Genomic DNA, 24,396 nt, shown 5'->3' on the forward strand with positions numbered 1-24,396 from the left:
AAGGAGAGAGGAGAGAAGAAGAGAGGAGAGAAGGAAAGAGGAGAGCAGGAGAGATGGAGAGAGAGGAGAGAAGAAGAGAGGAGAGAAGGAAAGAGGAGAGCAGGAGATATGGAGAGAGAGGAGAGAAGGAGAGAGGTGAGGGGAGGAGAGAAGGAGAAGAGAGAAATGAAAAAGGAGAGAAGAGGCCCGTTTCCACCGCAGGAATTTCGGGGTAATTTTACGGGGCTGGGGCCGTTGGTTCGTGTCTCCACCGCAGGAACCACCCCCGAAGGACAGAGTTCTGGAACTTTTACAGGGGCTAAACAAGTCCCTGCCTCAGAGTAGGTACTCAGAACGGCCCCGAGAAACTCCTGGCTGGGGCTTGGGGATTACTTGGTGCTGATTGGATATACTCAAGGCGGGATGTGACGTTTTGTAAATAACAACGTGGTTATCGTAGATTAGCTGGGCTAACCGTTAGCTGTTAGCGGTGTCTGTAATGATTCCGGTCATGGTCTGTGAAAAAAATATTTTTTCCAGCGGATGTCTTAGTTACAACATGATTGAGCTAGCAAAGCAGTTTTGTGTTGCTATGTGTGGTATTTATTCAGTTTTGGGAAATCACGATGTCTAGAAAGCATCAGCTGACAGGGACAGCTAACAGCAGCAGCAAAGCTAACATCAGGACGTCATCTGTTAAAAGCCTCCCGTTGTCGGATACAACATGAAACTACTCCAGTTAGCTCAATCATGTTGTAACTAAGACATCCACTGGAAAAAAATATTTTTTTCACGGGCCGTGACCGCAGATATTACAGACACCGCTAACTGCTAACGCCGTCCCTATGCCCCTATGTCGCCCCGGTCAAAATGGTCGCGCAACGATTATGTCATGTCCAGAGCCCGGTACTGAACTGTTGTGTTCAGAGTTAATCTGGATTGATGTGCTCAGAGTTAATCTGGATTGATGTGTTCAGGGTTAATCTGGACTGTTGTGTTCAGAGTTAATCTGGATTGATGTGTTCAGGGTTAATCTGGATGGTTGTGTTCAGAGTTAATCTAGATTGATGTGTTCAAGGTTAATCTGGATGGTTGTGTTCAGAGTTAATCTGGATTGATGTGTTCAGAGTTAATCTAGATTGATGTGTTCAGGGTTAATCTGGATGGTTGTGTTCAGAGTTAATCTGGATTGATGTGTTCAGGGTTAATCTGGACTGTTGTGTTCAGAGTTAATCTGGATTGATGTGTTCAGGGTTAATCTGGATGGTTGTGTTCAGAGTTAATCTAGATTGATGTGTTCAAGGTTAATCTGGATGGTTGTGTTCAGAGTTAATCTGGATTGATGTGTTCAGGGTTAATCTGGATGGTTGTGTTCAGAGTTAATCTGGATTGATGTGTTCAGGGTTAATCTGGACTGTTGTGTTCAGAGTTAATCTGGATTGATGTGTTCAGGGTTAATCTGGACTGTTGTGTTCAGAGTTAATCTGGACTGTTGTGTTCAGGGTTAATCTGGACTGTTGTGTTCAGAGTTAATCTGGATTGATGTGTTCAGGGTTAATCTGGACTGTTGTGTTCAGAGTTAATCTGGATTGATGTGTTCAGGGTTAATCAAACGTGATGATATTAATGTTGGAAATAAAACAAAGTGTTGGTTTTAAATGACGACGTCTGATTCTCACAATGAACTGTTCAGTGTTCAGTGTCCTCAGGTTTATAACGCTGCATGTATGTGATGTTCTCATGGTTCTTTATTTGTGTCGATCACAAAATGAACAGTAGAAACACTGTGTTGGAGCGTGAACTCAGATGTGACATGAAATGAAACAGATGTAAAACCTGAGGAAGCAGCAGGCTAATGTACTAGTTTAGCACAAAGACTGAACATGGCGAGCCTGATTCACCTCCTGTTGGCTTCACCTGTGGACAGAGCTGAGCTGCAAGACGCCAAGCAAGACATCCAGGAAGTTTCTGAGATCACAAGTGATGAAGATAATCCCGGTCTCATCATCACCTCGTCTTTTGTCGTCCTGTCACAGCATTCATGAATCCTAAATATGGACGCTCACATGAAGATCAGACACACAGGAAGTACATCATGACCACTATAAGTAAATATATGATGAAGAGCAGCGAGATGAGAAACACAAGACATGACAGTAAAGGTTTGTTATGACGTTTCACACAAAAGAAGGGAAACTGTCAGAGTCATCATCAGATTCAAATGTCTCAGAGGAAGAAAGGAAGGAAACGCTGCTGATGATGACGATGATGATGGTGATGATGATGATGGTGATGGTGATGATGATGATGATGATGATGATGGTGATGATGATGATGGTGATGATGATGATGATGGTGATGGTGATGATGGTGATGATGATGGTGATGATGATGATGATGGTGATGGTGATGATGGTGATGATGATGGTGATGATGATGATGATGGTGATGGTGATGATGATGGTGATGATGGTGATGATGATGATGATGATGATGATGGTGATGATGATGATGATGATGGTGATGATGATGATGGTGATGGTGATGATGATGATGATGATGATGATGGTGATGGTGATGATGATGATGGTGATGATGATGATGATGGTGATGATGATGATGATGATGATGGTGATGATGATGATGGTGATGATGATGATGATGATGATGGTGATGATGATGGTGATGATGATGATGATGATGGTGATGATGATGATGGTGGTGATGGTGGTGGTGGTGATGATGATGATGATGATGATGGTGATGGTGATGATGATGATGATGATGATGGTGATGATGGTGATGATGATGATGATGATGGTGATGATGATGATGATGATGGTGATGATGGTGATGATGATGGTGATGGTGATGGTGATGATGATGATGATGATGTTGGTGGTGATGATGATGGTGATGGTGATGATGGTGATGATGAGGATGGTGATGGTGATGATGAGGATGGTGATGATGAGGATCTTCATCATAGAGGGTTAGTTGGGTTTTTTTGTTGCATCAGATAAAATACCTTCTGCTTTTGTCTCATTTTTCCTTTTGTCCTCTTCTCCTTTCCATCTCTCCTTCCCATCTCTTTTTACATTGTCCTTTTCTTGTTCTCCTAAATGTCCTTTATTCTGCTCCTTCATTTCTCAACATCTTCCTCCTCTCTGCTTCTTCACGTCTCCCCCAGCAGTAAGTACCGGCCTTCCTCGGAGCAGCACAATGATAATTTCTCGCTGTCCACCATCGCTGAGGGCTCCCACCCAAATGTAAGGAAACTGTGCGACACCCCTCCTAACGTCCCTCATGCCCGTGCATTGGCTTACTATGATAACATTATCTGTCAGGTAACGTGGTTCTCTCACCCCTTTTTCTGCATCCCCCCCCCCCCCCAAACCCCGCCCCTGGGACCCCTGCCCCCCCCCTCGATGCATGGGCATGAGTATTCTTCTTCTCTGATGCTACGAGGTGCTGAGGAGGAGTGGGCGGGGTCAAACTGCAAGGATCGATGACGGGAGTTTCCTGAAGTGGTGAATCTGACACTGACTCGTAGGAAACAGGAAACAGGAAGTTACACACACAGGTTTTATAATATAAACCTTCTGAGCTCAGTGAACTCGTCCAGCTACGCATCTTTATCTTCAGGCTGTAGAAATGCTGGGTGCAGGTTTCAGTAAATATATTTTAATATATGTTAATATAAACATGTGTGTCACCTGTTCATCTGAGACCTGAGACAAAACCTTCAAGTTTTAATGTTGGTGTTTGTCCTCGCCGTGTCGACCACTCGCTGCATGTACGACTGAGCTGTTGCAGCTTGTTTCCATGGCAACCCAGTGGCTGTCAGGTCTGATAGTTTGATGGTGTTTATTGATTCAGTTCCTGCGGTTTAGCACTTATTGAACGTCACACACACATTCAGAGCTGAGGTGTGTTCTAACCCTTTACAGGTCAGCTGGTATGACCTCTGACACTGACACGTGTTCAACAACACGTCCACCACGTGTTTAGACCGAGGAGCAGATGCAGCACAAACACCCTGACACCAGTCACCAAACCAGAGGAAACTCCTCCCACAATCCTCGGCTGCGAGACCGCCCACCCCCCTCTCCCATCACCTCCTCTGACACTAACATGCGTCACCTGGTGGTCATGTCAGCCACTGCAGCGTTGCTTCGCTTCCTGTTTATCAGCGTTTCACAAGATGTCTGCTGTTTATCCTGGGGGGGGGGGGGGGTGATTGGGTCATTGTGATGTCACTAACAGGTAAGATAAAGGTGAGGGACCTTTGTGACACATGGTGAACAGGATAAACATCTGAGATGCAACAGACAGGTGACTCACTAACCTGTGATGTCATTATTGTAGCAGCATGAGTAGTCATAGTGACTGACGTAGAGTTTGTTTTGTTTGAGTCTTTTTCAGATGTGGTACCACCCTCTAACTCCACCCGTAGGTCTTCTAAAAGTAAAGCAGCTGATTGATTCTTTATCAGTCTCATTTCAACATTGACTTATCTCATCTCTTCAGAGGTGACTCATCTTAACCCCACCGCCTACACACTGAACATCCCAAAATACATCCATCATTACCTCCTAACAACATCTCTAAAATCTCAACCTCCCAACTCAACACCACCCAGAATCTCCACCTGTCCACTGGACTGAAGAGTGTTTGGAAAACTTTAACGGTTTGTTTTAGCAGATGTAAAGGAGCTGTGTGTCGGATTTACAGACTGTCAGTGAACCTTTCACACACCGCTCCTTTAAAGGACCCTGCTGAAGTCAAAGATGGACATGAAGGCGTTGTTCTGCCGCCACTTTAATGCTGTTCACCTGACGGACAGATGGGTGGCAGTATTGAGCCAAAAACACCGTTACTGGCTATGTTCAAACTTGTATGCTCGTGTTTACAACACAGGAAGTGATGCACAGGAAGTCGTGTGGTCTCCTCGAGTACGGTAACGTGACCCCATCTAAAATGTAGCAACGAGTCAGATACGACAGGACAGGAGACGGCAGGTTAACAAACATTGCGGTAAACATGGAGGGTAATATGGCTCCACAGAATATGATGGATTGATTGATTGACTGATTGATTGACTAATTGGGGAGCGCAGTAACAATAGTTTTCTTTATGAGCTCACAGAAAAATGACCTGATTCACTGACTCGTTTTTTATTTGATAACTTTTTTAATTATGAAAATGAAACTTGGTTTCTGAGACTTTTATTATTCTGCGTTTGGTCAGATATTTTACAAACCAAAGAAACGTCACTGTGTTTGTCTCCAAACCATCAAACTGTTCGCTTCAGTTTCCTCTGTGTTATTAATGAGTCTGAACCTGGAGCTCCGAGACCTGAAGAGAGTCAACCAGTATCTGAGTGACATCATGAATCTCAGGTGTCTGATTGGTTCAAGTGAATCTCAGGTGTCTGATTGGTTCACTTGAATCTGTGGGTCATTCACATGTCAATCAGATGAACACAGATAGGTCACAGGTGATAAAACAGAAGTCAGATTTGATCCCATATTTCAAATTTCAAAAAACGTTGGTCCTAAAACATGAAAAACATGATGTCCTCTACAGTGTCCATGTGAGACACAGTCTGTCCTCCTGTCCTAAAACAAACAACTTATTTCCATCTACTCTTCAGGTTTATTTTCTAACAAACCCCAAGCCCCCAAACCAAAGACCAAAAACTGAAGCCCACATCGACTCACCAACGTCCCCAAAATACTCCTGCTAATAAATCCGATCACCTCAGGTCCCCCAGCCTAACAGCCCCCAGTGTCCATGACAGGACGCAGGACATCCTCAGCTCAAATACCCAAACTTTATTGACCGTGTTAGAAAAAGACGCTGTCATCCTCTGACTGACTGTAACAGCTGAGACAAGATCAGCTGACATCACTCTGTTTATCTGTCCTCCTCCTCTACCTGTCTCTACCTGTCTCTACCTGTCTCTGCCTGTCTCTACCTATCTCTACCTGTCTCTACCTGTCTCTGCCTGTCTCTACCTATCTCTACCTGTCTCTACCTGTCTCTACCTGTCTCTGCCTGTCTCTACCTATCTCTACCTGTCTCTACCTGTCTCTGCCTGTCTCTGCCTGTCTCTGCCTGTCTCTACCTGTCTCTGCCTGTCTCTGCCTGTCTCTACCTGTCTCTACCTGTCTCCGCCTGTCTCTACCTGTCTCCGCCTGTCTCTGCCTGTCTCTACCTGTTTCTGCCTGTCTCTACCTGTCTCTACCTGTTTCTGCCTGTCTCTGCCTGTCTCTACCTGTCTCTGCCTGTCTCTACCTGTCTCTACCTGTCTCTGCCTGTCTCTACCTGTTTCTGCCTGTCTCTACCTGTCTCTACCTGTTTCTGCCTGTCTCTGCCTGTCTCTACCTGTCTCTGCCTGTTTCTGCTTGTCTCTACCTGTCTCCGCCTGTCTCTGCTTGTCTCTACCTGTCTCCGCCTGTCTCTGCTTGTCTCTGCCTGTCTCTGCTTGTCTCTGCTTGTCTCTGCCTGTCTCTGCCTGTCTCTACCTGTCTCTACCTGTCTCTGCCTGTCTCTGCTTGTCTCTGCCTGTCTCTACCTGTTTCTGCTTGTCTCTACCTGTCTCCGCCTGTCTCTGCTTGTCTCTACCTGTCTCCGCCTGTCTCTGCTTGTCTCTGCCTGTCTCTGCTTGTCTCTGCTTGTCTCTGCCTGTCTCTGCCTGTCTCTACCTGTCTCTGCCTGTCTCTGCCTGTCTCTGCCTGTCTCTACCTGTCTCTGCCTGTTTCTGCTTGTCTCTACCTGTCTCTGCCTGTCTCTGCCTGTCTCTGCTTGTCTCTACCTGTCTCTGCTTGTCTCTACCTGTCTCCGCCTGTCTCTGCTTGTCTCTGCCTGTCTCTGCCTGTCTCCGCCTGTCTCTGCTTGTCTCTACCTGTCTCCGCCTGTCTCTGCTTGTCTCTGCCTGTCTCTGCTTGTCTCTGCCTGTCTCTGCCTGTCTCTACCTGTCTCTACCTGTCTCTGCCTGTCTCTGCTTGTCTCTGCCTGTCTCTACCTGTTTCTGCTTGTCTCTACCTGTCTCTGCCTGTCTCTACCTGTCTCTACCTGTCTCTACCTGTCTCTGCCTGTTTCTGCTTGTCTCTGCCTGTCTCTGCCTGTCTCTGCCTGTCTCTACCTGTCTCTGCTTGTCTCTGCTTGTCTCTACCTGTCTCTACCTGTCTCTGCCTGTCTCTGCCTGTTTCTGCTTGTCTCTGCCTGTCTCTGCCTGTCTCTGCCTGTCTCTACCTGTCTCTGCTTGTCTCTGCTTGTCTCTACCTGTCTCTGCCTGTCTCTACCTGTCTCTGCCTGTCTCTGCCTGTTTCTGCTTGTCTCTGCTTGTCTCTACCTGTCTCTGCCTGTCTCTACCTGTCTCTGCCTGTCTCTGCCTGTTTCTGCTTGTCTCTGCCTGTCTCTGCCTGTCTCTGCCTGTCTCTACCTGTCTCTGCCTGTCTCTGCCTGTCTCTACCTGTCTCTGCCTGTTTCTGCTTGTCTCTGCTTGTCTCTGCCTGTCTCTGCCTGTCTCTGCTTGTCTCTGCCTGTCTCTACCTGTCTCTGCCTGTTTCTGCTTGTCTCTGCTTGTCTCTGCCTGTCTCTGCCTGTCTCTGCTTGTCTCTGCCTGTCTCTACCTGTCTCTGCCTGTCTCTGCCTGTCTCTACCTGTCTCTGCCTGTCTCTGCTTGTCTCTGCCTGTCTCTACCTGTCTCTGCTTGTCTCTGCCTGTCTCTGCCTGTCTCTACCTGTCTCTGCTTGTCTCTGCTTGTCTCTACCTGTCTCTGCCTGTCTCTACCTGTCTCTACCTGTCTCTACCTGTCTCTGCCTGTCTCTGCCTGTCTCTACCTGTTTCTGCTTGTCTCTGCCTGTCTCTACCTGTCTCTGCCTGTCTCTACCTGTCTCTGCCTGTCTCTACCTGTCTCCGCCTGTTTCTGCTTGTCTTTACCTATCTCTGCTTGTCTCTGCCTGTCTCTGCCTGTCTCTACCTGTCTCCGCCTGTCTCTGCCTGTCTCTACCTGTCTCTACCTGTCTCTGCCTGTTTCTGCTTGTCTCTACCTGTCTCTACCTGTTTCTGCTTGTCTCTACCTGTCTCTACCTGTCTCTACCTGTCTCCGCCTGTCTCTGCCTGTCTCTACCTGTCTCTACCTGTCTCTGCCTGTTTCTGCTTGTCTCTACCTGTCTCTACCTGTCTCTGCCTGTTTCTGCTTGTCTCTACCTGTCTCTACCTGTTTCTGCTTGTCTCTACCTGTCTCCACCTGTTTCTGCTTGTCTCTACCTGTCTCTACCTGTCTCCGCCTGTTTCTGCTTGTCTCTACCTGTCTCTACCTGTCTCTGCTTGTGTCTACCTATCTCTGCTTGTCTCTACCTGTCTCTACCTATCTCTGCTTGTCTCTGCCTGTCTCTGCTTCTCTCTACCTGTCTCTACCTGTCTCTGCCTGTCTCTGCCTGTCTCTGTCTGTCTCTACCTGTCTCTACCTGTCTCTGCCTGTCTCTGCCTCTCTCTGCTTGTCTCTACCTGTCTCTGCCTGTCTCTGCCTGTCTCTGCTTGTCTCTGCCTGTCTCTACCTGTCTCTACCTGTCTCTGCCTGTCTCTGCCTGTCTCTGCTTGTCTCTACCTATCTCTGCTTGTCTCTGCCTGTCTCTGCTTGTCTCTGCCTGTCTCTACCTGTCTCTACCTGTCTCTGCCTGTCTCTACCTATCTCTGCTTGTCTCTGCCTGTCTCTACCTGTCTCTACCTGTCTCTCTCTGAGGACACCTTTATAACCCTCTGCCCGTCCCCCTCCCCTCAGAAAACCATGAGCAGATACACCTGGGAGTGTAAGACCAAAGAGGAGTCCGACTGTGAGGTAAGGCCTGATCCCAGAGTCCTGCCCCCCTTCTCTCATTGTTACTGTGGCCCTGTCAATCATCTTCTCTGAACCAATCTGAGCCCTAAACCCCTCCCTAAATACCACGCCCACTACCACGCCCGCCCCCTTAAATCAGAAAAGAAACATGACGTCCTCATCAGAGACAGGTCCACACATGTTGCGTCCCTTGTCAGACTTGAGTAACGTGTCTCAGTGGACTGAATTAGTTGAATGAGGTCTTTCTGTGAGATGTTCACTGACCTCTGACCTCAGTGTCCATTAAGACAATGACAGACAGCTCAGCAGAGTGAAATCTGAGTGTCAGTCAGAGACAGACACAGAGTTCAGGTCTTTTCACACCAGGGACCAAACAAAGTCTCTCAGAGACGATGTGAAGCTGAAGTGTCCTCAGTCTTCTGTCCTCAGTGTCTCCACTGCTGTGGACGCTGAATCAGCTCAGACAGACAGATGGACACAGAGTCCACTTGACCAGAGTCCCCCTGACCAGAGTCCACCTGACCAGAGTCAAACTGACCAGAGTCCCCCTGACCAGAGTCCACCTGACCAGTGTCCACCTGACCAGAGTCCACCTGACCAGAGTCCACCTGACCAGTATCCACCTGACCAGTGTCCACCTGACCAGAGTCCACCTGACCAGAGTCCACCTGACCAGTATCCACCTGACCAGTATCCACCTGACCAGTGTCCACCTCACCAGTGTACATTTAAAAATCACATACATGTGGAAACGCTCATACTATCCTTAACACGAAGAGAATCAAAACACTGAGACCATCAGGGTCAGGACCCAGGCTGCAATCAGTCACTCTGTGACATCACAGTGACATCACACAGGCACATAATATGACAGTTTTTCTTTGTCAGTGAACACAACACACTCTACACAGAGCAGGTCAGTGAACACAACACACTGTACAAAGAGCAGGTTCCGAAAAATCCTCATGAACATCATCATCATGATGAAGATCTGCTCTGATCCCTCCAGAAGGTGTCGGCATGAAACATGACATGAAACAACACGACATGAAACAACATGACATGAAACAACGTGACATGGAATATGACATGAAACAACATAATGTGAAACAGTGCCACATGAAACAACATGACATCAAACAACACCACATGAAACAACATGACATGAAACAACACCACATGAAATAACACCACATGAAAAAACATGACATGAAACAACACCACATGAAACAATGTGACATGAAACAACGTGACATGGAATATGACATGAAACAATACCACATGAAACAACATGACATGAAACAACACCACATGAAACAATGTGACATGGAATATGACATGAAACAACATGGCATGAAACAACATGGCATGAAACAACATAATATGAAACAGTGTCACATGAAACAACATGACATCAAACAACACCACATGAAACAACATGACATGAAACAACATGGCATGAAACAACATAATATGAAACAGCATGACATGAAACAACACCACATGAAACAACATGACATGAAACAACACCACATGAAACAACATGACATGAAACAGTGCCACATGAAACAACATGACATGAAACAACACCATATGAAACAACATGACATGGAACAACACCACATGAAACAACATGACATGAAACAACGTGACATGAAACAGTGCCACATGAAACAACACCACATGAAACAATGTGACATGGAATATGACATGAAACAACATGACATGAAACAACATGGCATGAAACAACATGATATGAAACAGTGCCACATGAAACAACACCACATGAAACAATGTGACATGGAATATGACATGAAACAACATGACATGAAACAACATGGCATGAAACAACATAATATGAAACAGTGCCACATGAAACAACATGACATGAAACAACATGACATGAAACAACACCACATGAAACAACATGACATGAAACAGTGCCACATGAAACAACATGACATGAAACAACACCACATGAAACAACATGACATGAAACAACGTGACATGAAACAGTGCCACATGAAACAACACCACATGAAACAATGTGACATGGAATATGACATGAAACAACATGACATGAAACAACATGATATGAAACAGTGCCACATGAAACAACACCACATGAAACAATGTGACATGGAATATGACATGAAACAACACCACATGAAACAATGTGACATGGAATATGACATGAAACAACATGACATGAAACAACATGGCATGAAACAACATAATATGAAACAGTGCCACATGAAACAACATGACATCAAACAGTGCCACATGAAACAACATGACATGAAACAGTGCCACATGAAACAACATGACATGAAACAACACCACATGAAACAACATGACATGAAACAGTGCCACATGAAACAACATGACATGAAAACACCATATGAAACAACATGACATGGAACAACAGCACATGAAACAACATGACATGAAACAACATGACATGAAACAACGTGACATGGAATATGACATGAAACAACATGATATGAAACAGTGCCACATGAAACAACACCACATGAAACAATGTGACATGGAATATGACATGAAACAACATGACATGAAACAACATAATATGAAACAGTGCCACATGAAACAACATGACATCAAACAACACCACATGAAACAACATGACATGAAACAACACCACATGAAATAACATGACATGAAACAACGTGACATGGAATATGACATGAAACAACATGATATGAAACAGTGCCACATGAAACAACACCATATGAAACAACATGACATGGAACAACACCACATGAAACAACATGACATGAAACAACGTGACATGGAATATGACATGAAACAACATGATATGAAACAGTGCCACATGAAACAACATGACATGAAACAACACCACATGAAACAATGTGACATGGAATATGACATGAAACAACACCACATGAAACAACATGACATGAAACAACACCACATGAAACAACATGACATGAAACAACATGACATGAAACAACACCACATGAAACAATGTGACATGAAACAGTGCCACATGAAACAACATGACATGAAACAACATGATATGAAACAGTGCCACATGAAACAACATGACATGAAACAACATGACATGAAACAACATGATATGAAACAGTGCCACATGAAACAACATGACATGAAACAACATGATATGAAACAGTGCCACATGAAACAACACCATATGAAACAACATGACATGGAACAACACCACATGAAACAACATGACATGAAACAACGTGACATGGAATATGACATGAAACAACATGATATGAAACAGTGCCACATGAAACAACACCACATGAAACAACATGACATGGAATAACACCACATGAAACAACATGACATGAAACAACATGATATGAAACAACATGACATGAAACAACATGACATGAAACAACATGATATGAAACAACACCACATGAAACAACATGACATGAAACAACATGATATGAAACAACATGACATGAAACAACATGATATGAAACAGTGCCACATGAAACAACGCTACATGAAACAACATGACATGAATCAACATGATATGAAACAACGCCACATGAAACAACACCACATGAAACAACATGACATGAATCAACATGATATGAAACAACATGATATGAAACAACACCACATGAAACATCAGGGGTCCGCTTCACAAAGCAGGTTCAACAAACTCTGAGTCTAATCCTGAACTCTGAGTTGATCTACTCTGAGATAGGAAACTCTGAGTTTCCAGTTCCAGAACAGCTGATTTGAATCAGTTTAATCAACTCGGAGTAGTTTCACTTGGAGTTAAGCGCGTGCACCACAACTATAAAAAGCCAGCGTCAATGGAGCCCCGATTCGGGGCAACGCGGAAGAGAGCTGCGTTTTTCACCCCACTAGAATTAGAAATCTTAATGCGCTCATACTGTGAGTTTGAACACGTTTTCAAAAAGAAGTGCAACACCGCTGCAGCTGCAAAAGAGAGGGAGACGGTGTGGGAGAACATTGCTGCTCGGGTCTTGAATGGTAGCCTATTAATTTATTTCATTTAGGTGCAATCCCGCGGGGGAGAGGCGCACTTGGCAGCAGTTTAGGATGAAATGTAAACACATTGTTCAAACAGGTAAGACCTTGGCATAATATCATGGGGGTGCCTCATTTTGATCATGTTTTACATTGTAAAGTAAATATTAAGTGGCTGTTTGACTGTGCAGTTGTTTTATCCCCAACATAATGCTGTTTTCACACACATAAATGTCTTCTCATCTATATCATGTTCTGTTAAATAATTAAGCCTATTTAAACTAACACAGACTTCTACTCAGCCAACAGAAAGAAGGCAGATGCCGTAAAACCAGCACACTTTTCTGACCGCCCTGCACACAGTTGCTTTACTCAAGTGCTCAGCATCTCCGACATTGTACAAAAAACTTCCATTTGCAAAGAAACGCAGCGCAACACACAATATCTGCTGGGATGTGAGAGCATGACTATGATTGGTAATGTTGCAAATGTAAGGACGGATTAGGTTGTGTGTGTAGATGATGGACTGTGACGTGAAACGGTACAGCTCAAAAAGATAATTGTGTGGAAATGCTAGAACATCTATGCGCAGTCTGATAACCATCTCCCGACAAATATTTAATTCTCTGCGCAGTAATGCTGCACCTTCATCCACGGGATCGTTATCAAAAGGACATGCCATGTTAGTGAAAAAAGTCGCCACCTACTGTGCCTGATGGACTTCTAATATACTGACTCTGATTTCTTTAATGATTTTTAAATGACAGATGGCAGAACTAGGCTACGCCAAAACTCGCCTGCTGACTGACTGAATGAGGAAATCAAATGGAGTGTGTGGCTCTGAAAGAGGGCGGAGACAGAGAGAAACTCGAGGCTCATTGAGAAAAACCTGGTCCCGACCAGGTTAGGTTCATAGAGTCTGTTACTACGGTAACTGACCGAGAGCTTAAGTTACCTCTCTCTCTGAAACAGGCTAGAGTTACCCCTCTTTCTCTGGTTTGAGTTACCTCCCTTTCTGAAACGGAATACTCAGAGTTTCCCTCATTTCAAGGTTAACAGACTCTGAGTTTTCACTAAACCTGCTTTGTGAAACGGACCCCAGGATATGAAACAACATGACATGAAACAACATGATATGAAACAACACCACATGAAACATCAGGATATGAAACAACTCTGACACGTCGACTCTGATTGTTTAACATGAAAACTGTTGGCGCTGACGTCGATCAATAAGCACCTGAGAGACAAAGTTAGGATCTGTCCATGTGCCTCCTTCACCATCATCATCATCATCATCGGAGCCCTGTTTATCTCTGTTCCTACTCCCCAAAACATGACACCCGCTCTAAAGCTCTCGTTACTCTGTGCCCCCTCCACGCCCCCGTCCCCCCTCCTCCAATACACACCAATGAAATCCAACAAATCCAAAACATTTTCCAGTTTCACGCTGACGGGCGGACAGAGGGCCCCTACCCCGTCACCATGGAAGTGACGTATCCACATGTCCTGCCGGAGGTTACTATCTAACCAGCAGCCGTGCAGCCGGTAAATGTTCTCACTGTTCAAATATCCTGTCAGGGCGGAGCCTCAGGGTGTGTGTGTGTGTGTGTGTGTGTGTGTGTGTGTGTGTGATGAAGAGGAGCGTCAGGGTCGATGATGTCACGCAGAATTAATGGGGATAATAGGCTGGAAACAGAGTTAAAATGGACTCCAGGATCGATTTGTCCCTCTGACCTTAATTAAATCCAGATAAATTAAATGAAGCTCTTAAAACACGTTGTTGTTTTTGCCCGCAGCAATAGTTCGGGTCTGTGTGTGACGGTGGTACCTGAATGTATCATCAGACAGGCTTCACTCTTAATTTCTCTCTGTGTGTCTGTTTGAGACAAAACCAGTGAGGAGGTGAAGCAGGAAGAGACGGGGCGATCTGCATGAGCGACCATCACAGGAAGTGGGGGGGGGGTCCTGCATGTGGATGTGCATGTGCTTCCTGGTTTGCCTGAGGGGTGGGAGGGTGGGGGGGTTGCCCATGCAGCTCACCTGTCCATCTCCTCAACCAAACATGACATCCAGCCAAGCATGAAGATGATGATGATGATGAAGAGTAAACTGACCTGAAGTAAAAACATGGTTCAGTTTTAATATTTGATGTTTCTGTTTAAGAACCGTCAGTGTTTCCTTTACTACTAATCTGATGTGTCATCACTGCTGAGTGTGTCCCCTCTTTTCTCTTCTACACTCTGAAGATCTGCGATCTGAATCTGCTCCGTCATATCTGCAGATTTTTTTATACATCGTTATAAAGTTACAGCATTAAAGACATTTTGATTTGTCACCAGTATTAATAATAACATTAATGTGTCAAAGTGCCCCTGTAAACTATGACAGTCAGTGTGTTTCCATGACAACAGAGAAAACAGATTTATTTAAAATCCATGTAAACATGTTAGTGTGAGTGCATTGGTCCTAAAGTGAATTTGTCACAGTGGGACTAAAGGCTCATTTATGCTCCCTTTACGTATGAAAATGTATACATCCGTTTCAAACGATGTTACCGTCACTGCCCACATACTTCCATGCGCCCTTTACGTTGGCATGGATGTTAACCAATATATCCAGCAGGAGGCAGCCCAGCGTCAAAAGTTTATGACAACAACAAACTCACAAACAAACATGGCGACTGCTGTGGAGATATTGATGATGTACCTCTTGCATAAAAGACAAAAACAGAGGCAGCGTTGTAGGACGCGGTGGTCGGTGAGGCTGTTAAATACATTGCGACTGGAGGACGGAGAATTCTTTTCTCTAGTACTGCCGATGAGAGAAATTGAATTGTTATTTCTTCTTCGTGTCTCACTAGAGCTACGTATCAGGTAGTGACAACAACACTGCCCCCACGGTTTCCGTATTTAACGTTGAGCATAAATGGGCCTTAACACACCCAGATCATGTGACTCCTGCATGCATACAGTCAATCAGACCCAAACTGGCCGAGGCGCTCTGAGCATGCTCCACAGTTTCCGCCCCGGGCTTTGACCCGGAAGTCCAATAGCATTAAATGTGTAAGAGAAGAAGAAGCCGGTAACAACATGGAGAAATCTACATCCAGAGCCGTGACTTTTTGGACGGACCAAATGTACAGAGCTGTAAAGTTGTCCACCATGGTAGCAGTTAGCTGCTAGCTAACCGTAGCTAACTTGTTTGTCCATTGTTTGGTCTGTGACGTAATAGGTCAACAGGAAAAAGGTCCAATACTAACAAGCTGAAAGGGGGCATATCTCCACCTATCGTAGAGGAGTCGCACATACTTGGCTCAATAAATGGATTCCCCTCCCATGCTTGTATACTGGGACAAGGACAGTAGGCCAGTTAGATGTCCTCATCCAGCTGGGACATGGAGACGTCCTGAGTCAGCACAAAAGCGTGTGCCTTTATCCTGGCTGGGTTTGTCACTCAGCTCCAGTTTGAAGAGTCAGTGTTCAGAAATTAATGGAAACCAGCAGGAAGAATAGATCCTCAGATGTGAAACTGTCGAGTAGCTTCAGAAAACAAACATAGAGATTTGTAGTTAAGGAGCTGAAACTAAGGCGGTTCTTTAAAGCATGAAAATCTGTTGGAGTGCATGAAACCAAAGATCTGAGTTCATCTTTGTTTCCATCATCAGACAGGAACATCCATCCATCTCCATTGGACGAGTCTTCATCAGCAGAGACTTTGATGACCTCATGTTTTTAACATTCGCTTTTTCAACAACATCTGCACAAGCAAACATGAGAATATGTTTGTGAATACAGGTTAAAGGTAAGTAACAGACTTCTGCATTAATGACAGACGTCTTCAGCTGGAGTTAGGCAGGTGGTGCAGACTCGTCCAGGATGGTGCAGACTCGTCCAGGGTGGATGTGACGATCTGTTTGTTTGTTTTTTCCATTAACAAAGATGAACTCAGTTTGAAGTCACTCTGAATCTGACAAAGAGTTGTAAAGTAAATGTTTCCAGCGATCGGCAGCTTCTGAACATGAAAGTGTTGTTGTGTTCTAACTGTACTTTCTGCCCCTACCCCTCCTCCTTTACCTCCACCTCCTCCACCCTCCCTGGGTAGGATGATCCTAATTCCCAGAACAAGCTGGAGGACCCGGTGAAGGCCCCGCCCAAGGAGGACGACTCCCTGAACATCCACAACTCTCTGACCCCCAAACACGAGAACCACAAGGTGCTGGGCGAGGAGAATTCGTCGGAGGTAAACTCACTGCAGAACAACATGATGTGAAAACAAAACAAAAACAACTCCAGCAACCCCAAAACCACCAGGTGCGCCGGCAGCGGGAGCCCCCAAACCCCTCCCCACTGTCTGTCTGTCCGTCCGCTGCCGAGTGTGCCTGACCGGTTACCAACCAACCAACCAGCCTGCCTGCCAACGTACCAGCCAACCAACCCAGTCTGCAACCGTCTCCGACACGGCAACACTGCCACCGAGCGGCCCTGGCCGCCGCCAAAAACCTACAGCATCTCCACCTCTGCCGCCGCCAATGCCCCTGCTGAGAGTTAACCCCCCCACCCCTCCCCCACCAGCCTCACCCTGCTGCCGCCATGCAACCCCCCGATCTAGTCACGCCCCTGTTTTGCAGCCCCGCCCCCTCGTTGCTGTCACTCTACTCTCCCTGATCTCGTACCTGCACACACACACAGTGAGAACATGAACACACTTTTTTGTGAACACACAACAACACGTGCTCACTCCCAACTCGTTGGCGCTTCGTCACTGGACTGTCACGTGTTCATGTGACACACTGAGTCTCCTCCTGCGTCTTGACGCCATGACAGTTCACGCCTGTCCTTTCAAAATAAACTTCTCTTTTCACAAAAAGTGCTCGTGAGATACAGACAGGTTTTTTCAAAATAAACTGACACCATCAGTGAAACACCTTGTATCACCAGTAAAATAACATCTTGGTTTGGCTCTACATTCAGACAGGAAGTGAACGGTTTTTCTCATCAGTGTCTTACACAGGAATCAGTGACGAAGCGTCTGTGTTTGACCACACACACACACACACACACACACACACACACACATACACACACACACACACACACACACACAGTGAGAAGATGAGAACACACGTCTATATAAACACACACACACACGTGGCCCCTCCCCCTACCTGCATCGGTGTATTTTGTAAAAAGAAAAAAATCCCTCAGAATTTAAAACGTCATGTAAAAAAAAAAAGCTTGTGAGAGGTTCAGTGTTTGTCTGATTAATAAAGTGAGTGTGTTTAAATATTGATCGACTCTAAACAAACACCACATGTCTTTGCTTTCATTGATGTGATTTCTAATCCTTTGATGTACTTGTTTATGGGATTTTTTTTTGTACTTTTTTGGGACTTCAGAATACAGAATAAACAAACAAACAAACAAGATTCAGATAGTTGTTGAAATAAAACTTTTTAACATGACCAACCGTCCTTTGTGTTCCTCCTTTATCCCTCTGAACTCCTACACTCTCTGCATGGCTTTGAAAACAGCATCTTACACCTCATTACTGCATCTCCCCCATCACACACACACACACACAAATACAGATGAACTTTGACACCATTTGATTAAAGCCTCAGGGCTCTAGTTTCCCGGCGCAGCACAGGGTGGAGCAGGGTGGCGAACACCGCGCAGAGCTAGTTTCGAGCAGTGCAACCCGAGGCGTGCTCAGTTTGGTAGTTTGGCAGACCGAGGTGCATTGAGATGAGCGTGGCGGCGCAGCAGGGGGCGGTGTCGACAGATTCAGCTTGGCGCAGTGACAGTTTCGTGCCCAAAGGCTTTGCCGAAGGTGCGCTAAAAGCTCGCCAGCTGAAACCAGGTCTACTGTCAGTGCAGGCGGAGCGCAGCAGGTGTAAGCCAAAGTTTGGCTGACCGGCGGACAGTGCGCACACGTCACCAAAACCTCACAGGCAGGTCTCCAGAATATCAGGCACATTAACGATGCAATAAATACCCACAAAAAACACTATTCAATGCAACTATCTGCAATCAGCACATAAATGTATCTCTATATCGACTGTCCCATCACATCTGATGTCAGATCAAAGGGGATTGGCACCGTTTGGCACGTTTGGCATGCGTAATGGAAACCCAACCTGATTTGATTAACACAGCTGCAAACTGATGAGTTCACATCCCTCTCAGCCAACCACAAACAGCCACAGCATCAGATAGGGAGTATATATTCAGCATCTGCCATCTTAGAAAAGTCAAAAGAAAAGAAACAGAGTGAGACTGCGAGAGAGAAAGAGAGAGAGCGCGCACACGAGAGAAATGCATCATTGATTTACAATTGTGGTGACCTCCTCCCAGGCTACCTTTGCATCATCAGCCCGTGGAGGTCTGCTCGCAGTTCTGTATATTCGGACACTGCGAGCTTGGACCTCCCAGACCAAAACATCAGTTTCCTCCTGGGAGAAGTTTGGCCGTCTGACGCTGCTGCTCTCTTCTGCCATGGCGAATTGAGTAAACTGTCATTACGCCTTCACGCGGTGCATTTAAGGGCGAGGAGAGCGGCTCATTTGATTGGTGTGATGTGTGTAAAACCCACTCCACGCCTTCTCTCCTCCTTCTTTCTGACTTGCGCAGGTAGGAGGGACGGAGGTGGGAAAGAGGAGTAGCTGCGCCAGGCGCACGGTGTGCCAAACTTACAAAATCCGCCTGGTCACACCCAGTTGGTGAAGCGCAGGCGCGCTGCGCTGGGTAAGTGACGGTGGCCTCGTAGGACAAAAAGCCTTGCACAGACAGCAGAGTATTTCGAGTTATTCAGGAGTATCTAGCGACGAGGGGAATATTTATTTAGGAATCTAAACCATGTTACGATATGTTATAGCTTACCAGTGAGATATAGGTTATCTGTGAGATATATGTTAGGACTGTTTTATCTCTAATTGTGTTTGTAACACGAGCATTAGCACAGTAATGCTAAAATAACAGGTTTTATGTGATAGTCACGGGACAGCGCAGCAAATATAGGTTGGTACGATTATAATATATGCGTTTCCAGAGTGTTCTTCCACAGGACACAAGGAGAGGAGGAAGAGGGAGAGGGAGAGGGAGAGGAGGAAGACCAGGGAGAGGAAGGGGCGAGGGGGTAGAGGTGGTGCAGGAATGGCCAGGCGAAGAGGTGTGTCTCGGCTACTCAGAGGAAAGAGGAGGAGGAGAGGGCGGCAGCCTTCGCAGCAGCGCAAGAGGAATCAACAGATTAGGCTGTAGGCTAGGCTAACCATTTAGCTGTAGCTCTGGGATAACGTTAGCCAAGCCTAGGATAACGTTAGCACGTAAACGTAGCCGTCACTGGAACTTAGACGAGAGGGAAAAGTAGTTGCAAACATGAAGCCAAAATGATTTTAAAACATCAGCTTGAATTACCTGTCTAGCAGAAAGCAGGCAACCTCCACATCCCTTGTGAAATCCTTCTCCTTCAGGAGTTCTTTCCACCTGGAATAAGCAACGCCGATATTCACTCGCGTTTTGTCCCGTCCTCGCTTATCTGATCTTTTTCTTTTATTTGGTGGCGTGGTTTCCCTCTTACGGGGCAAAACATGTGTGTGGTCCTCCAGTTAAAGTGCGACAGAATCATAAAAGTACAAAGCAGGTTCACGCAGCAGCACCCCGGATTGAGCTTCACCTTAACCGTCTCCAGTGACAGCAAGTTTTAGGTAAACACGAACGGCGAAGTGCATATATCCCTTTCAGCCACTGTATTCAAATATGGCGACGCAAGAGGGCAGCCTCCAGCAGACCGCGACCTGCCTGGGTATATATAAAGAAATCATTCTAAGCCTATGAGAAAACTTCCATTTGTATGTGAATTGCATTACACTTTAGTAAATATATATTTATGAAAGCAATAGTTGATATTTGCTAATAAACAACCACGTAAATTACGCATTGTAACTTTAAAGTTAATAAAATTAAAGGTGAATAAATGAAACTCTAAAAAGATTTTGAGCTTTGAATTGACTGAATCTGAGTCTGATGAGGACCAGAGACCCTGAACACAGCAACACCTTTAATGGACCAGAGCTGGGGGTTGTTGAAGACGTAGAAGGAGAGTATCAGAACCAACATGTCAGATAAATAGTTAAACTGTCAGGAACCAGAACATCTAGAGATTTAACACTAAATGCTAAGATGAACAGAAAGTCTGTGAAGATATGCTCTGGGTTAGGGTTAGGGTAACCCTTCTAATGTTCTGTCCTGGGTCTGTCCTCCCCGTGTAAGCGTCAGTTTCTTCCAGGTGCTCCAACATGTTCTCCCTGTGTCAGCGTGGGTTTCCTCCAGGTGCTCCTACATGTTCTCCCTGTGTCAGTGTGGGTTTCCTCCAGGTGCTCTGACATGTTCTCCCTGTGTCAGCGTGGGTTTCCTCCAGGTGCTCCTACATGTTCTCCCTGTGTCAGCGTGGGTTTCCTCCAGGTGCTCTGACATGTTCTCCCTGTGTCAGTGTGGGTTTCCTCCAGGTGCTCTGACATGTTCTCCCTGTGTCAGTGTGGGTTTCCTCCAGGTGCTCCTACATGTTCTCCCTGTGTCAGCGTGGGTTTCCTCCAGGTGCTCTGACATGTTCTCCCTGTGTCAGTGTGGGTTTCCTCCAGGTGCTCCAACATGTTCTCCCTGTGTCAGCGTGGGTTTCCTCCAGGTGCTCCGACATGTTCTCCCTGTGTCAGTGTGGGTTTCCTCCAGTTTCCTCCAGGTGCTCCTACATGTTCTCCCTGTGTCAGTGTGGGTTTCCTCCAGGTGCTCCTACATGTTCTCCCTGTGTCAGCGTGGGTTTCCTCCAGGTGCTCTGACATGTTCTCCCTGTGTCAGTGTGGGTTTCCTCCAGGTGCTCTGACATGTTCTCCCTGTGTCAGTGTGGGTTTCCTCCAGGTGCTCCAACATGTTCTCCCCGTGTCAGCGTGGGTTTCCTCCAGGTGCTCTGACATGTTCTCCCTGTGTCAGCGTGGGTTTCCTCCAGGTGCTCCGACATGTTCTCCCTGTGTCAGCGTGGGTTTCCTCCAGGTGCTCTGACATGTTCTCCCTGTGTCAGTGTGGGTTTCCTCCAGGTGGTCTCACATGTTCTCCCTGTGTCAGCGTGGGTTTCCTCCAGGTGCTCCGACATGTTCTCCCTGTGTCAGTGTGGGTTTCCTCCAGTTTCCTCCAGGTGCTCCTACATGTTCTCCCTGTGTCAGTGTGGGTTTCCTCCAGGTGCTCCTACATGTTCTCCCTGTGTCAGTGTGGGTTTCCTCCAGGTGCTCTGACATGTTCTCCCTGTGTCAGCGTGGGTTTCCTCCAGGTGCTCTGACATGTTCTCCCTGTAGGTGTGAATGGTCATCTGTCTCTATGTCTCAGTCCTGTAATAGTGTAGTCAACTGTCCAGGGTGAACCCCACTTCTCAAACAGTGTCAGCTGGGATAGGCTCCGCCCCTCCGTGACCTCAAACAGGATAAGTAGTTAAAGTTAATGAATGAATGAATGAATTCAGGCTTGTTCTAAAGGGATCTTTGCTCATTTTTTGTTGTAGTACAGTTTCTACTTCTTCAAATTCATGCACCCGCAGTCTCCACGCACACAGTGTAGAAATGTATCGAGACAGCGAGCCGAGTCACACATGTTGTTTGAGATGAGTCCAAGTCAGTCACGTTTATGTCAATATGTGTGACTTTAGTCAAGTCCAAGTAACAAGTCTCGAGTGTTAACCCTTCAGACAAGTATTTGGTCTGCATCAGAAAAAAAGTTCTCTTAAAAATGTCACAAACACAAACACACAGAATCACATACACACACAAAGACGATGTGATGAATGGTCTCAGTGTTGGATCAGTGAGACATTACAGGGTTAAATTGTGTTATTGTGGGAAGAGGTGCTGATGGATGGAGGGTGGGGGAGGGGCTGTGTGCACAGGTCTTTATTCAGATAAATGGGGGGGTATTCACATCCAGAAGAAAAGACTTTTTATTTAAGGAAAGAAACACACAAGTGGAAACACACACACACACACACACACAGTAACACACACACACACACACACACACACACACACACAGTAACACACACACACACACACACAGTAACACACACACAGTAACACACACACACAGTAACACACACACACACACACACACACACACACACAGTAACACACACACACACACATACACAGGCGGTGTAGCGGGGGATGGAGGCTCGCTGAATGGAAACAAGTGAAGCCAGAAGTACCGCTGGTCTCCATGGCAACAGGTGAGCATTACATGACCAACAGATGGGGGTGGAGAGAAGAACAGAGCCGACACTCTGAAAACAAGGACAGAGACCAGATCTGTCATCAGGAGTCTGTAGACCAGAATGTCTTTGCATGACTCTGTAGACCTGTATGTCTTTACATGACTCTGTAGACCAGAATGTCTTTACATGACTCTGTAGACCTGTATGTCTTTACATGACTCTGTAGACCAGAATGTCTTTACATGACTCTGTAGACCTGTATGTCTTTACATGACTCTGTAGACCAGAATGTCTTTACATGACTCTGTAGACCTGTATGTCTTTACATGACTCTGTAGACCCGTATGTCTTTACATGACTCTGTAGACCTGTGTGTCTTTACATGACTCTGTAGACCAGAATGTCTTTACATGACTCTGTAGACCGGAATGTCTTTACATGACTCTGTAGACCTGTGTGTCTTTTCATGACTCTGTAGACCAGAATGTCTTTACATGACTCTGTAGACCTGTATGTCTTTACATGACTCTGTAGACCAGAATGTCTTTGCATGACTCTGTAGACCTGTGTGTCTTTACATGACTCTGTAGACCAGAATGTCTTTGCATGACTCTGTAGACCAGAATGTCTTTACATGACTCTGTAGACCTGTATGTCTTTACATGACTCTGTAGACCTGTATGTCTTTACATGACTCTGTAGACCAGAATGTCTTTACATGACTCTGTAGACCTGTATGTCTTTACATGACTCTGTAGACCGGAATGTCTTTACATGACTCTGTAGACCTGTGTGTCTTTTCATGACTCTGTAGACCTGAATGTCTTTACATGACTCTGTAGACCTGTATGTCTTTACATGACTCTGTAGACCAGAATGTCTTTGCATGACTCTGTAGACCTGTGTGTCTTTCCATGACTCTGTAGACCTGTGTGTCTTTACATGACTCTGTAGACCAGAATGTCTTTACATGACTCTGTAGACCTGTATGTCTTTACATGACTCTGTAGACCGGAATGTCTTTACATGACTCTGTAGACCTGTGTGTCTTTTCATGACTCTGTAGACCAGAATGTCTTTGCATGACTCTGTAGACCTGTGTGTCTTTACATGACTCTGTAGACCTGTGTGTCTTTACATGACTCTGTAGACCAGAATGTCTTTGCATGACTCTGTAGACCAGAATGTCTTTACATGACTCTGTAGACCTGTATGTCTTTACATGACTCTGTAGACCGGAATGTCTTTACATGACTCTGTAGACCTGTGTGTCTTTACATGACTCTGTAGACCAGAAT

General features: G+C 45.7%; 3 protein-coding genes and 2 long non-coding RNA genes across 20 annotated transcripts in view; 2 read left to right on the plus strand and 3 right to left on the minus strand.

Annotated features, from left to right (window-relative positions):
- Positions 1 to 17,956, plus strand: part of cspg5a (chondroitin sulfate proteoglycan 5a) — a 69,223-nt gene extending 51,267 nt beyond the window's left edge. Inside the window, exons 4-6 of one of the 8 annotated variants that reach the window (XM_049584802.1) lie at positions 3,170 to 3,248; positions 8,774 to 8,830; positions 14,294 to 14,803. In XM_049584802.1, the coding sequence (XP_049440759.1) occupies positions 3,170 to 3,248; positions 8,774 to 8,830; positions 14,294 to 14,380 (223 nt within the window). In that variant the 3' untranslated portion in view covers positions 14,381 to 14,803. Of the gene's footprint in view, positions 1 to 3,169; positions 3,327 to 8,773; positions 8,831 to 14,293; positions 14,804 to 16,954 lie in introns of those variants that run through there. The other 7 variants (XM_049584798.1, XM_049584799.1, XM_049584796.1 and 4 more) reach the window with 7 other exon arrangements.
- On the minus strand, positions 3,543 to 7,078 carry LOC125893864 (uncharacterized). Of its 2 annotated transcripts, none has more exons than XR_007449930.1 (3): positions 7,030 to 7,078; positions 6,610 to 6,669; positions 3,543 to 6,519 (listed from the first exon to the last, which is right to left on the minus strand). It is a non-coding gene; the product is annotated as an uncharacterized LOC125893864 (long non-coding RNA). The 2 variants fall into 2 exon arrangements; XR_007449929.1 differs by lacking the exon at positions 7,030 to 7,078 and adding an exon at positions 6,960 to 6,987 and having other exon boundaries at positions 6,610 to 6,699.
- LOC125893865 (uncharacterized) lies at positions 7,174 to 8,356 on the minus strand. Of its 2 annotated transcripts, XR_007449932.1 has the most exons (5): positions 8,300 to 8,356; positions 8,000 to 8,069; positions 7,690 to 7,789; positions 7,540 to 7,629; positions 7,174 to 7,269 (listed from the first exon to the last, which is right to left on the minus strand). It is a non-coding gene; the product is annotated as an uncharacterized LOC125893865 (long non-coding RNA). The 2 variants fall into 2 exon arrangements; XR_007449931.1 differs by lacking the exons at positions 7,174 to 7,269; positions 7,540 to 7,629 and adding an exon at positions 7,323 to 7,429 and having other exon boundaries at positions 7,730 to 7,789.
- On the minus strand, positions 8,837 to 9,943 carry LOC125893861 (30 kDa salivary gland allergen Aed a 3-like). Of its 3 annotated transcripts, none has more exons than XM_049584812.1 (2): positions 9,469 to 9,943; positions 8,837 to 9,423 (listed from the first exon to the last, which is right to left on the minus strand). In XM_049584812.1, exons 1-2 carry the CDS (start codon positions 9,556 to 9,558, stop codon positions 9,256 to 9,258), a joined length of 258 nt encoding a protein of 85 aa, XP_049440769.1. In that variant the 5' UTR covers positions 9,559 to 9,943; the 3' UTR covers positions 8,837 to 9,255. The 3 variants fall into 3 exon arrangements, with proteins under 3 accessions (XP_049440769.1, XP_049440768.1, XP_049440767.1); XM_049584811.1 differs by having other exon boundaries at positions 8,837 to 9,438; XM_049584810.1 differs by having other exon boundaries at positions 9,454 to 9,943.
- On the plus strand, positions 9,980 to 14,308 carry LOC125893860 (histidine-rich glycoprotein-like). Of its 5 annotated transcripts, none has more exons than XM_049584809.1 (3): positions 9,980 to 10,889; positions 11,034 to 11,068; positions 11,129 to 14,308. In XM_049584809.1, exons 1-3 carry the CDS (start codon positions 10,025 to 10,027, stop codon positions 11,243 to 11,245), a joined length of 1,017 nt encoding a protein of 338 aa, XP_049440766.1. In that variant the 5' UTR covers positions 9,980 to 10,024; the 3' UTR covers positions 11,246 to 14,308. The 5 variants fall into 5 exon arrangements, with proteins under 5 accessions (XP_049440766.1, XP_049440761.1, XP_049440765.1 ...); XM_049584807.1 differs by having other exon boundaries at positions 9,981 to 10,976; XM_049584804.1 differs by having other exon boundaries at positions 9,980 to 10,976; positions 11,034 to 14,308.
- Positions 17,957 to 24,396: the final 6,440 nt, after the last annotated feature.

The sequence above is a fragment of the Epinephelus fuscoguttatus genome, linkage group LG8, assembly GCF_011397635.1.
Source record: "Epinephelus fuscoguttatus linkage group LG8, E.fuscoguttatus.final_Chr_v1".
NCBI lineage: Eukaryota > Metazoa > Chordata > Actinopteri > Perciformes > Serranidae > Epinephelus > Epinephelus fuscoguttatus.

Coding starts and splice junctions, on each gene's coding strand:
- LOC125893861 (XM_049584811.1), bottom strand. CDS start 9,558: ATGTACACTGGTGAGGTGGACACTGGTCAGGTGGATACTGGTCAGGTG. Junction 9,439..9,468: donor GTCAGGTGGACTCTGGTCAG/GTGGACACTGGT, acceptor GATACTGGTCAG/GTGGACTCTGGTCAGGTGGA.
- LOC125893860 (XM_049584804.1), top strand. CDS start 10,025: ATGAAAAAACATGACATGAAACAACACCACATGAAACAATGTGACATG. Junction 10,977..11,033: donor GAAACAATGTGACATGGAAT/ATGACATGAAAC, acceptor ACATGAAACAAC/ATGACATGAAACAACATGGC.